The sequence below is a fragment of the Urocitellus parryii genome, chromosome 16 (genome assembly GCF_045843805.1).
Source record: "Urocitellus parryii isolate mUroPar1 chromosome 16, mUroPar1.hap1, whole genome shotgun sequence".
NCBI classification, from domain to species: Eukaryota; Metazoa; Chordata; class Mammalia; order Rodentia; family Sciuridae; genus Urocitellus; species Urocitellus parryii.
In genome coordinates, this window is record NC_135546.1 from 8,959,345 (window position 1) to 8,974,148 (window position 14,804).

A 14,804-nucleotide genomic window follows, 5' to 3' on the forward strand; every position below is an offset into this window, starting at 1 on the left:
ATCACTTGTTGTCCACCCTCTTCGCACACTGGAACATTTATCCTACCCCGGCACAGCAGAGAATTGGGGAGTCTCTATTAAATAATAATGATAATAACCAATACAGCTTGTAGATAGTGAAACAAGGGAAAAGACAATCCAATTTTTCTTTGGGACCCAGAAAAAAAAAAAGCCACTACAAAAATTGAAAGTGGGATTAGGAAATGATGAACTTTGGGGATGAAAGCACTTGGGATTTATTTTGTTTCTCTGTCAGTTAACTGGGTCAGTTTGGATCACCTAGGGATCCTCTAAGGTTCTATCTGCTTTTAAAAATAGGTCTTCCGAAAGCAAGGAGAGTAAAATGAATTTTGTAAATGTGATGCTTTTTTTTTTTTTTTTAAAGAAAAGCACTAATGAACTTTTCTTCAGAGCAAAGATCCACACCTTAATGAACTGAGTTCGTAATTATAGGTTTACACCTATGGAGTATTTGCCAATGATATTTAAAATTCACATCTAAGCACCTAGCTATCAAATTTTCCCTTTAGCTCAGCATTATAGGCGATCGCGTTATATAATCCAGAGGTATAATTATATAATTCAGAGGTTGCAAACTGTGGCCACGGGCTCTAAAGACTTCAGAAAGCAGCTGGGGTTTTATATGCCCTGCACAGCTCAACATTCCTGGCTGCCTTCTGGGGCACCTGCGGTCTCCAGCTTTTACCCTAACCTCTGCCTCCTGCTGTGTTAGCCTCAACTACCTTGACTTACCTGGCTTGAAGGCACTGAGTGTGAGATCCTTCCATCCCTCCATGATAACCCTAATCACCAAGATGGAAGAAGGAGAGCAGGAGGGGGTAGGAAGGAAGAACTCCTTCTCTGAAAATGGCTGAAAGTGTAGTTGGCCATGACACCTGGGCAATGTGTAGAGAAGATGACTTCTTGAGCTTCCTTTTGGCCTGGGAAGCCAGGACTCCTTTCCCTCTCAACCCATTTACTTTGAAATAAGTAAAAGAGGACACCAAGTTGCAGGACTTGTCCAAGGTCACCCAGAAAGTTTGTGGTGAAGCCAAAATTAAGACTCCCTTCCCCGGGTGGACATCCTGGCTGCTGGGTGGCCTCAGGTGCACGGGTTTGAAGCTTACTGATGAACTGGGTGGCCTGTCAGGAACAGCGCTTGTGTGTCCTTGCAAAGGGATGCACTTGATTGTTTCCTTAATGCATTATGGAGACTGTTTTCCCATACGAACTTCCATCTGGCATCACGAACACACCCAACAGGTATGTTTGCTTTGGATGATTTGTGAGTCAGGAATATAATTTTGGAAAATGGTTAGACAAAGAAATCAAGAGTCAGGGTCAAAGGCCAGACGAAAGTCAGAGAAACTAATGCCTTAAAGAATAGCCTGTGCAGATTCAGTGCTTGGGATGCATTCTCAAGGCCTTCTTGACCTCCCACGGGAAATAAAACCTGCCCTCCGTAAACAATCTCTGGCTCCACCTGCAGCAGCCACCGACATTTAGGTTCAGAGCTTGTAGCTGATTGTGCCACAAAAGGCAATCTCCACCGATTTCAACTACCCAGTACTTCCTTTTATTCTCAATACCCATTAAAGAGACCCAGATTCAATATGAGATATCAAACCTGTAAATAATAACAGCTAACATCTTTTGGGCACTTGCTGTGTGCCAGGCCCTCTGCCAAAAGCTTCACATTTAATATCTCATTCTAATTCTCTCACCACTCTTGCAAAGTAGGTTTTATGATCTCCATTATCCAAAAAAAAAAAAAAAAAGGAAATTGAGACTCAGAAAGTTTCAATTACTTGCCCAAGGTCACAGAGCAGAATTTGAAACCAGTTCTGTCTCTCCAGAAACTACTCTTAACACTAAGCTGTCCTCCTGCTTCAAAAGGCTTAAGGTCCCTGCAAGCACTAACAATTAGCACTTGTACCCGCAGAAGTCAGGGTGGCCCTCAAACACAAGGTCAGCCCACAGAGTCCTGTCTGGTTCTGTGTCGCCCTTGAGGGGACTGGCTACAGGGAGAGCTTGGGCTGAGCTTATGCATTTTTTTTTTTAAATCCTTATAAGGCCAGGAGTAAAACTGGGTTGAACAAAATCCCACTTCGACATCATTGAAATCATTCCCCCCCCCAAAAAAAAAGAAAACAATCCAATTTGAATGCTGCATTAGTCCTGGGTCTATTTGGAGACTGAGAGAGCTCAAAGAATGATTTTTCAGAACATTTTCTACCTACTATAAATTGGTGCATGTGTATAAAAGTAAATGACTTAAGAAGGCATTTTTCTTCATTAGATAAAAAATCAGGTTCTTCATTGTTGTGACTACACTGTCTATGAGGTTGGAGCTTTGTGGAGTTTTGTTCTGTTTTACAGTTCTGTTTTATTTTCCCTCCCCAGTACTGGGGATTGAACCCAGGGCCTCACACATACAAGGCAGGCAATGTGCTACACCCTCAGCCCAAGATCTGTGCCCATATAATTTGCTTGCTCACTTAGGTTCTTAGTTGGACTCTGATGCAGTATTTGGTCTCTGGATTTCTAACCCTATTAATTCTAATAATACTAGTTGAAAACATAATGGAAAAGATAAGTAATAATAATGACTCTCCCAAACACCTGCTGTGCCCAAGAGCCTTAAGGAGATTTGTTCATTCATTACCTTCCGACAGCAGGGTGAGAATGCCATGTAACCACAACCCTGATGAACTTCCAGAGATTTAAAAAACATTTGAGGGTCCACTATGGGCCAGTCTCTTTCCCAGGCCCTAGGCTGATTACTTTCACATAGGTTGCTTTTATTATCATAATTTTCATGGATTAAGAAGGTATGATTGGCCTTATTTTTAGCTATGGAAAATGAGATGCAAAGAATTTAAGTAGTTTGCACAAGATAACCCATCCAATAAATCAGAGTTTGGATTCAGATCACCAAACTGTTTCCTCTGGGAGAGTTTATTCTGCAATCCCAGAGCTGCCTGATTTTTTTTTTTTTTTTAATGGTAACAAGAATTCACAAAACCATCATGTCATTATAAATGCATATTTCTTTTTTCCCAACTCCATAAGAATTTCATGCACACAGACCCCAGCCTGAAGTCCTATCAAGTGTCCTGATTTTGTTAAACTAACACCCCATCTGAAACAAGTCTGTGGGGAAAGCCAGAGTGAGAGCCAAGTTCATTGATGGTGGTGAGCACGCATTCCCTCTCCTTTGGAAATTTTATATTCAGAGCAGAGTGTCCCAAACATATCTGGCTGGAAAAAAAAGAGAAGCATCTAATGTAATTGTATAATTGTGGGCTTCTTTTGAAATGTGTCCCTTGCCAATTCTGGGCCTTTAAAACCATGGTTTGTTATTGAAGGGATTGTTTCTTTAAACTGCCAGACTTGTTTGTGGAACATCATTCTGCTAATTAGCAGGACATTTTATTTTCACATTGGACAGATTTAGCCAGTCAGCCCTCGAAAAAAGCCATTTTACTTTAAAAAAAAAAAATCAATGCCAACCATTTTTTATTTGTTGCAGTATTTAGGATAATTAATTTGTATGGGTGATAAATGTTGGCCTGAATCATAATGGATTTACCTTTTTACTGCAGTTAAAAAAAATGCATGATATTAATTTCACCATGTCTGATTTTTAAGTTTGTAATTCAATTATGTTAAGTGTATTCTGTGCAGGAGATGTCTAGAACTTTTTCACCTTTCAAAACTGAAAACTCTACCCCCATTAGACAGTAATTCCCTCTCCCTTCAACTCTTGGCAACCTCAATTTTTATTTACTTTCTATGATTTTGACAACTAGATCCTTTGTGAGAATGGAATCGTACAGTCTATGTCCTGCTGTGACCAGCTTATTTCATAATGTCCTCAAGATTCATCCATATCATAGCTAGCACACAACAGGATTTCCTTCTTTCTTAAAAATGTGTGTGTGCATAATATAATAAATATAATATATACTATGTATACATAATATATGTATTTGTCCCTCAGTATCTTGATGAAATTGTTTCCTAGGGACATCCTCTCAGATACCAAAAATCCACAAATATATATTGGTGCAATGTTTGCATATAATCTATGCACATCTTCCTGTATACTTGAAAGTCATCTCTAGATTACTTATACTTCCTAATGCAATATAAATTTTCTGTAAATAGTTGTTATACTGTAATGTTAATTACAAGAAAACAACATCTATACATGTGTCCTATAGACATGATTTTTTTTTTTTTTTTTGCCTGAGTGTCTTCACACACAGTTAGTGGGATCTGCAGATTTGGGTATCCCCATGGATACCAAGGGCCAACTCTATATACCACATTTTCTTTATCCATTCATCTAGGGATGGAAATCTGGGTGGCTTTACCCTTCATGGTTATTGTGAATAACGAACATGGCAGGTGGTGAATCTCACTTTGGAGTCTTGCCTTGAATTACTTTGGATATATAACCAAAAGTGGGATTGCTGGATCATATGGTGATTTTTTTGAGAAACCTCCATATTGTTTTCCAGAATAGTTTCACCATTTCACATGCAGAACACTGCACAAGGGTTCCAATTTCTCTATCCTTGCCAACATTTATTAAATTTATACAACAGTTACTAATATGGCATTATGTAAGAATGTGGATGTGTAACCGATGTGATTCTGCAATCTGTATTTGGGGTAAAAATGGGAGTTCATAACCCACTTGAATCTAATGTATGAAATATGATATGTCAAGAGCTTTGTAATGTTTTGAACAACCAATAAAAAAATTTATTCTTATGATGGTAGCCATTCTGATATACGATGATAACTCACTGAGGTTTTTTTTTAATGTGCATTTCTCTCTCTCCTTTGATATGGGATTGAACCCAGGGGAACCTTACCTCTGAGATATAAACTCAACCATTTAAATTTTTTTTTAATAAATTTTGAGACAGGGTCTCACTAAGCTTCTCTGGGTCTTGCTAAATTGCCCAGGCTGACCTTCAACCTGCAATCCTCCTGCAAGGATTATAGGCATGTGCTGGGATTATAGGCATGTGCGACCATCCTAGGCCATGCATTTCTCTTATAATTGGCAACGTTGAACATTTTTTTTTATATGCTTATTGGACATTTGTGTATCTTCTTTGGGAATTGTGTATTTTAAAGTCCTTCACCCATTTTTATTTACGTTACTTTATTGCTGTTGACATCCTAATACATCCTGGCCATCATCCCCTTACCAGATATAGGATTTGAAAACATCTTTCTCTGGAGCTCACCGTCTCACTTTGTTGTGCAGACATAGTCCTAAGTTTGAAATTAGCCCATTTGTTGGCTTTTTGTTGTTCATGTTTTTGATATCATGTCCAAAATATCTTTGCCAAATCCTATGTCGTGATGTTCTTCCCTGACGTTTCCTTTTTTAGGATTTTTAGGTCTTTAATGCATCTTGAATTAGTTTTTATATGTAAGTTACAGGTCCCTTTCATCCTTCTGCATGTGCATCTACAGTTTTCCCAACAGAGTTGATTGAAAAGACTGTCCTTTCCCCCATTCTGTCGTCTTGGCAGCCTCGTCAAACAGAATCTTAACAGGGCTGGGGATGTGGCTCAAGCGGTAGCGCGCTCGCCTGGCATGCATGCGGCCCGGGTTCGATCCTCAGCACCACATACCAACAAAGATGTTGTGTCCGCCGAGAACTAAAAAATAAATATTAAAAATTCTCTCTCTCTCTCTCTCCTCTCTCACTCTCTATTTAAAAAAAAAACAAAAAACAGAATCTTAACAAAGGTCAATATAGGAAAGGGTTTATTTCTGGGTTTTCTGAACAGAAAAGACTCACTGGTCTGTGTGTCTTCAGCACCTCCTTTTGTATTATGGATGGTCATTCTCTGTTTCCAAAGGAATCAAATTCAGGTTTAGGAGAACAAAATGCCTTTCTTCTGTATTGGAAGGGAGAGCTGACATTCTGGGCTTCTGTAGTTCTTTGGTTGGTTTGTTGAGGTGTGTGTATGTATGAAAGACGAATTTGAATATTTCAATGTAATCATCTCAAATCATAGCATTTAAACTATAATGGAGCAATGCCCATGGTATTCAAGCTACCGCACCACAAAGGCTATTTTTCAATAGCAATAAACTCTTTGGGGGAGTCTCTCATACAACAACTTTAATACATATCTTAATTCCTGATACATTTCCTTAAATTCAATTGAAACATAAAAATTAGTTGAAATTCCATCTTAGAGTTATGAAAGATAGATTTTTTTTCTTTTGGCTTTCTATTTCAAATGAAGATTGAAGAATAACCTGTGGCAGAAATTTTCTTCATGTTTACCTTGGCCCTTGTACTTGTTTGGGGGTTAGTCTAAATAGAAACAAGAGTGGAATAAATTTGTGGAGTTAATGATATTTGGAAAATGTTATTCTCTGAGGTATGTCTTCATTTTGTAGCATTTCCCCATACAAGTCAGAATTGGGTAATTGTATATTGAGAAGTTTTGCAAATGCACAATAAATGGCAAAGTATTTGGGGTGAGATGGAGGGACAGGAATGCCAAGTGCATTTCTTTCCCAGAGATCAGCAGGCTTCCAACATCCTGCTAACCATTCATCTTACCTCACACTTGCCAGAACCCGGATTGAGTGATTTTATCTTGTGAGACCAGGAACATGGTTTCTATATTCCGTAAAGCAACAAAAAGTTTGTAGGATATATCTTTCAGTACTCACTCTTTGTATTATTACACTTTTTGGACAATCACAAGGATAACTATGATTTTAAAAGTAAACCAATATAACATGAAATGCTAACGTGAAGTGAGAGTCCACTATGTGTTGAACACCAGGCTTGAAGCACATTATATGCACTGTCTTATTGAACTTCTAGAAACCTCTAGTCACTGAAGTTCCCTCAGTACTCAAAGCTGAGGTTGATTATGAGAAGAGAAGTATAAGGAAACATATATAACCCTACTTTTAATAATTAGCAAGTAATGGGCCGAATCTTAGGAAAACAAAACTAACATGAAATCCATAATAGCTTTTTATATCTGAATAGAATCCAGAAAACTGGAACCATCAACCAGTAATATCATCTTTATAAGCCAGTCAGCATATATATCTGATCTCAGAAGATCTTATTAAACCTATAGATGATGGTCAATAGATCATGTGTCCTTGGCTTTTCTACTCTTACTTGTCCTCTGACAATTACTACTTACCTTACCTAAAACCAAAATGGATAAGATACAATAATACGGTAATAAATAATGAATGTAGTTAACTTCAGTGAGCATTTACTATGTGCCAGTCACCTTGCTAAAAGCTTGACATAGATTCTTTAATTCTCTCAGTAATCCTATGAGAGAGGTACTTTTATGATCAACCCTATTGTATAAATTGAAGAAACTAAAACTTCAAAATGTTGAGTAATGGTCCACAGATATCATATGGCCAGTGACATTTCCATGAGATTAATGAAACTGTGCACCTGAGATAATATTTTTATGTATAAATGGAATATTTATGGAAGATTTTTTGTTTTTTGTTTGGTTTTGCATAGGGTGGTCTGGGGATTGAACCCACGTCTGTTCTACCACTGAACTATATCTCCAGCCCCCCCTTTTTTTATTATATTCTGATTTTTGAGATAGGATCTTGCTAAATCGAAGAAGCTGGTCTCAAACTTGAAGTCCTCCTGCCTCAGCTTTCTGAGCCACTGGGATTTCAAGCATGCACCACCACCCTTGGCTCAATATTTGTGTTTTTAATGAAGACTAGTAGTATGGGACCGTAGATTTTCTTTTTATTTACTCAGTCACGATCAGATGTGACTATTAGAATGTTAAAAAAAAAAAAACTAATATCTTCCTTCCATAGTTGTGTTAAGTTAACTTTTTGCATAAAAATAAATTGATATCTGGGCTGGGGATGTGGCTCAAGCGGTAGCCGCTCGCCTGGCATGCATGCGGCCCGGGTTCGATCCTCAGCACCACATATAAACAAAGATGTTGTGTCTGCCGAAAACTAAAAAATAAATATTAAAAAATTCTCTCTCTGTCTCTCTTTAAAAATAAATAAATAAATAAATAGATCTAGAAAAGCTTTGGCTGGTGCCTTTCCACAGAATGTACCACTTAAAAGCGAAAATTTCTGGAAACAAATGAGGTATTAATTAAAATGTAAATAATTAAAAATGCACCGAGTCTCTAATAAACTGCTATTTGTATTTTGCTTTTAGTAGGGATGATAATTTTTGCTTTTTAGAGCCATAAATATATGCAATTTCTAAAGTCATCTTTTATTTTAAAAGAAATGACATCTACAAGCTTTTCTAGGTATTCTGAATCAGTGTGTGTGTGTGTGTGTGTGTGTGTGTTTAACAATTTGGTCCAGTAGTACATGCACTCCCAATAGTAAAAGTGAAGGAACATTAACTGCTTTTAGTATAGTAAGAGGGATATAGTGACTATCCTGATGTTTTAAAGCTTATTTGCCTATTTGTATGCATTTAAACATTTCTTCTTATTAGAATTGTAAGTGACTATGCCTTTTTAGTAAATAAAAGGAAGGCTCTAATGCAGAAAGAAGTGGAACAAGCATAACACCTTTCCTAATCTACTTTTCAGACACAGTTCCAGACTCTTGGCTGAAGTCACTCGGATGAGAAGCTGTGCGCATGCCTGGAATTGAGAGACACAGCTGAAAGACTCCAAATTGCTTCCTGCCTTTTGAAAAGTCCAGAACATCATCCCTTTGGACTCCGGCATTCTGTACATCTCAACTGAGACTGCTCGAATGTTTACATTTTCTGCTCCGTGTCAACAGATAGAGTTCCCATTTTGTTAAAACTCACTCCCCAGGGCTGAGACTTGAGCTTGTTCGGCAAGCCAGCATGGCTGGGGTGAGCCTGGTAGCAGCCGCTTGCCAACTGGTGCTGGGCTTGCTAGTGACCTCCTTCACGGAGTCTTCCATACAGAATAGTGAGTGTCCACAACTCTGCGTCTGTGAAATTCGTCCCTGGTTTACCCCGCAGTCCACCTACAGAGAAGCCACCACCGTCGACTGTAATGATCTCCGCCTCACGAGGATTCCTAGCAACCTTTCTAGTGACACGCAAGTGCTTCTCTTACAGAGCAATAACATCGCCAAGACGGTAGATGAGCTTCAACAGCTGTTCAACTTGACTGAGCTAGATTTCTCCCAAAACAACTTTACCAATATTAAGGAGGTAGGGCTGGCGAACTTGACTCAGCTCACTACTCTGCATTTGGAGGAAAATCAGATCACAGAGATGACTGATTACTGTCTGCAAGACCTCAGCAACCTCCAGGAACTCTACATCAACCACAACCAGATCAGCACTATCTCTGCTAACGCCTTTGCAGGCTTAAAAAATCTTCTAAGGCTCCACCTGAATTCCAACAAGTTGAAGGTCATTGATAGTCGCTGGTTTGATTCGACACCTAACCTGGAAATTCTGATGATTGGGGAAAACCCTGTGATTGGAATTTTGGATATGAACTTTAAACCCCTCTCAAACTTGAGAAGCTTAGTTTTGGCAGGAATGTATCTCACGGATATCCCCGGAAACGCCTTGGTGGGCCTGGATAGCCTCGAGAGCCTGTCTTTTTATGATAACAAACTGGTCAAAGTCCCTCAACTCGCCCTGCAAAAAGTCCCCAATTTGAAATTCTTAGACCTCAACAAAAATCCCATCCACAAAATCCAAGAAGGGGACTTCAAAAACATGCTCCGGTTAAAAGAACTAGGGATAAACAATATGGGGGAACTTGTTTCCGTGGACCGCTATGCCCTGGATAACCTACCAGAACTCACAAAGCTAGAAGCCACCAATAACCCCAAATTGTCTTACATCCACCGCTTGGCTTTCCGGAGCGTTCCCGCCCTGGAGAGCTTGATGCTGAACAACAATGCTTTGAATGCCGTTTACCAAAAGACGGTAGAGTCCCTTCCCAATCTGCGGGAGATCAGTATCCACAGCAATCCCTTGAGGTGTGACTGTGTCATCCACTGGATTAACTCCAACAAAACCAACATCCGCTTCATGGAGCCCCTATCCATGTTCTGCGCCATGCCCCCCGAATACAGAGGGCAGCAGGTGAAGGAAGTTTTAATCCAGGATTCAAGTGAACAGTGCCTGCCAATGATCTCTCACGACACATTCCCAAATCATTTAAACATGGAGATTGGCACTACAGTTTTTCTAGACTGTCGGGCCATGGCTGAGCCCGAACCTGAAATTTACTGGGTCACTCCCATTGGAAATAAAATAACAGTGGATACCCTTTCAGAAAAATACAAGCTAAGCAGTGAAGGTACCTTAGAAATAGCTAATATACAGATCGAAGACTCAGGAAGATACACGTGTGTTGCCCAGAATGTCCAAGGGGCAGACACACGGGTGGCCGCCATCAAGGTCAACGGAACCCTTCTGGATGGTACCCAGGTGCTGAAAATCTATGTCAAGCAGACGGAATCTCATTCCATCTTAGTGTCTTGGAAGGTCAACTCCAATGTCATGACATCAAATTTAAAATGGTCGTCGGCCACCATGAAGATCGACAACCCCCACATCACCTACACGGCTAGGGTCCCGGTCGACGTTCATGAATACAACCTGACCCATCTGCAGCCTTCTACCGATTACGAAGTATGCCTCACTGTGTCCAACATTCACCAGCAGACTCAAAAGTCATGCGTCAACGTCACAACCAAAACTGCGGCCTTTGCCCTGGACATCTCTGACCAAGAAACCAGCACAGCCCTCGCCGCGGTCATGGGGTCCATGTTCGCCGTCATTAGCCTTGCATCCATGGCTGTGTACATCGCCAAGAGATTTAAGAGGAAAAACTACCACCATTCCCTAAAAAAGTATATGCAAAAAACCTCTTCCATCCCCCTGAACGAGCTGTACCCACCACTCATTAACCTCTGGGACGGTGACAGCGAGAAAGACAAGGACGGTTCGGCAGAGGCCAAGCCAACCCAGGTGGACACATCCAGAAGCTACTACATGTGGTAACTCAGCGGATATTTTGCTTCTGGTAGTAAGGAGCACAAAGACGTTTTTGCTTTATTCTGCAAAAGTAACCAGTTGAAGACTTTTGTATTTTTGACTTTGCTAGTTTGTGGCAGAGTGGAGAGGACAGGTGGATATTTCAAATTTTTTTAGTATAGCGTATCGCAAGGGTTCCACACGGCTGGCAGCAACTCTCGGCTTCCAGTTTGTGTTTGGTTTTTATTCTTATCATTATTATGATTATTATTATTATTATATTATTATTATTATTATTATTATTATTTTATTTTAGTTGTTGTGCTAAACTCAATAATGCTATCCTAACTACAGTGCTCAATAAAATGATTAATGACAGGTCGGGGTTCCCCTGTGCTTTGACCAATAGCATGACCCCTTCTTCTGAAGCCATCAGTAGGAAGTTCTGCATCCTCCAAAAAAAAAAAAAAAAGGTAATTAATATACAGTTTTGAAGCAGCATCGAACCTTTTGTAGCAATCTGGTTTATAGACTTTAACCCAAGAAGCTGACTAGACTCGCTACCTTCCTTGAATGACTTTAGTTAACTGTACTGTAATGTTGTATCAACTGAATTGAATGTTTGCCTTTCAACGACCACTTCTCTTTCATTTTTCCTCTTTTTTTTTTTGTAATAGTTAAAGAGGCTTAGAAAAAGCTAACAGGCAATAGAAATATGTATATCAGATTTTTTAATGTAACAAACTCCATGTTAATTGTTACCTTATTCTTTTTATCTTTAGTAGACACTTTTAAAAGAAGAGATAATTTTGTTGTGTTGAACTCACCAAACTGTGGTGTACAAATGAAGACAGAACTATAATAAATTAGTTTTGTTCTGATTTTTTAGAACACTTGCAATAACGTATCGTTTATAGTTCTTACCAGCCACAGTGGTAATGATATATTTTTCACATCCATGAAACAACAAATGAAATAAATCAGCTGTCACATGATGTCTCTTAAAAAGCTAGGCCCTAAAATGTTTTGAATTCTTTTTGTACAGGAAGAAATAACTATTTTAATTCAGATATTCTAAGGAGAAGTGTTTCTATATTTTAAATATTACTGACCAGAATCAAATGGGAGGGTATTCATATTAAAGAAAGAAGCTGTATTACTATATCCCATGCATAGCTAAACAATCTCAATCTCAATCTCCCTCTCTCCCTCTCTCTCTCTCTCTCTCCCTCTCTCTCTCTCTCTCTCTCTCTCTCTCTCTCACACACACACACACACACACACACACACACGCACACACACACACACGGGTAGTTTGGGTTTGTCATTCCTTTTCTGTAAGGGTTAAGACCTGATTTATTTTTTACAGTCTCCACATTCTCCATCCAAGTGTGAAGCATGGAGCCATGGACTCTTTCTAGTGTATTTCTGAGTCCGTCTTAACAGCCATCTATATGCTTAGACTCACACGAATCTGTGAATCAGTGTGGCGATATCTGCTGAGACAAGTAAATGATGGAGAGAAAACAGAACAACTTCTGTACGGTGGACATTTTTCATCCAAATCATAATACACACATATATAGTTGGGCTGAGTTGAGTGTGTCCAGATCACCCAGGAAACGCCAGCGTGAAGCTGAGAACAGGAGCTAGGTTTAGGAGGCAGGCCAGGAAGGGAGGAGACGGGGAGGGAATTTGAAAGCATAAGTAGAGGACAAAAGTGCCATTTGAAAATTGAAATGGACACGGCAGAGACATAAAGAAAGGCTATCCCAGATGGCAGCTCTGACACGGACACACTGTCACATCAGGAGTGAGGAGACTGTCAAAAGGGACCAAGATGAAGCAGGTGCCAGAGGGGCCAGAGAAAGGACAAGGGGGCAGAAAGAAAGTCCAGATGAGGCGGGAGCTGGGGGTGTAGCTCAGTGGTCGTGCATTTACCTAGCATGCACCAGGCCCTGGGTTCAATCCTAGGGGTGGGGAGTAGGGGGGAGTCATTTCTTTACATTTCTAAAGGAAGTGGGGAGGGAACTTCAGATGCTGAAACAAGCAAGCTGCAATAGGAAAACAGTGAGTACCTGAGCTAGAAGCATCCTTTCCCACAGCCTTTGTCTGTTGATAAGAAAAACTGAGGCCCAAGGAGGGTTTGCCACTGATCCAGGTCACGTCCTCCTGCCCTTTGAGAACTCTGTTCTCCACTGATTGCTTCAGGCCCAGCAGCCTGGTAGACTCCCGTGCAGGACTCCTCAGCTCTGAACAACCTGTGCTGCCCCTGCTTTAAAAATGCAGCATACTCTCAATTCCTGTTGACTCAGGATGACTTTCAGCACAAAGGGTAGTGCAGAGGACCAGAGAACTGTCTGCCTTGCTGGTACTGCCAAGTACATATGGAAAACAAAAGTGGAGATGCTCTGGATGCAACCAGGAAGCATTTCCTGTTGGGTGAGTCTTGTTTTCAAACATCTGCAGAGTAGTAAACCATCTATCAACAGCTCTGCTACACCCGAAAGCGGTGAAAGCAAGCAGCACTGAAAATGAGACCCACATCGGCTTGCAGCTGTCGGGAGGAGGCACCATTTACCCACAAAGCAATGATTGGAACCTGGCACAGAATGGGCATGGGAACTTTGGTGAAATAACTGAAGTAAAACAAATCAACCAATGCTTCATTCTGAGTACATAGCAAGCACAAGGAATTCCAAATGTTTTTGCCAACAATGTTCTTTGCCAGGTCAGTTGGGCAAAGTTTTTTTTTTTTTTTTTTTTTTTTTTTTTTTTTTTTGGTTTGTGTGTTTTGCTGTTTTTTACTTTGAAAAAGTATTGAAGCTTTTTTTCCCCCCTGCCCTTGATAATGGGTCAGTTTTCACTCAGTAGAAAGCAAGATGGCATAGCTCTTTTTCCCCCAGCCAAGTATTTCCTCATTTGTATTTAATTTAATTTGATCAGTTAGACAGGCAGTGAAATTAGACATCAGACCAGGTCCTGATTGATAATGGAGGTGCCATCACCTTTACCAGTGAAGTGGCTATTACAGATCACATTCTAATTTCACATTTTCCCTCTTACTCCCCGTTGCTCTGAGGGCATACAGTGTGTCTTTAACCTGATTTTACAAGGTTATTTTCGGAACATTTCCCTAAAACAGGCATTCCCTAATTTGCTCATCTAATTAATGACAAATCAAATTAATGCCATGAATTTTAAAAATGCATGATTATCAGTGTTTCTACTTAGGGCTCTGTGACTGGCAAAAAGGAATTGTCTTCAATTCTTTTGCAAGCAATACCAAAATCCATATTTTCTGTCATTTTGTGTATTTATTCATTCATTCATTTATTTGCTAATAACACCACAGTTACCCCCTTTGCTTGGTGTTTGCTTTCTATCTCTATTCATTTTTCAAAGCATTTTCTTTTCTTCATTCCTGTTTTCACCATGGGGTGGGGGGAAGCATTTTGTACTTCTAACACTTTTCTGGGCAAAACCACTTTCTGCCTCTCTGTTCACTGGAAAGGAGAATTTAACCCCTTCTGATGAATTCTAAGTACAATTGAAAATTCACCTTACTTTCTTCACCTTACTTCTTTCACTCTTACCCCAATTGCAAATAGATTTTTTTTTCTTTTCTTTTTAAAAAAATTCTTCTTTTAATTCAAAAGGAATTATCTGGGAGAAAAATGTTTCTTTCAAGCTCAGATTTAGAATCACCATTTGTTACTCTCAAATGAAACTCCTCAGGCCTTGATCTAATAATCTGGGGTGGAAATGATTTCTCCGTTGCCTCTCCCCCACCAAT

General features: G+C 39.8%; 1 protein-coding gene across 1 annotated transcript in view; it reads left to right on the forward strand.

Moving 5' to 3' along the window:
* Lrrn1 (leucine rich repeat neuronal 1) overlaps positions 1 to 11,968 on the forward strand; it is a 37,488-nt gene extending 25,520 nt beyond the window's left edge. The window contains exon 2 of the mRNA XM_026383130.2: positions 8,619 to 11,968. Within this exon, the coding sequence (XP_026238915.1) occupies positions 8,885 to 11,035 (2,151 nt within the window). The 5' untranslated portion in view covers positions 8,619 to 8,884 and the 3' untranslated portion in view covers positions 11,036 to 11,968. The remainder of the gene's footprint in view (positions 1 to 8,618) is intronic.
* Positions 11,969 to 14,804: the final 2,836 nt, after the last annotated feature.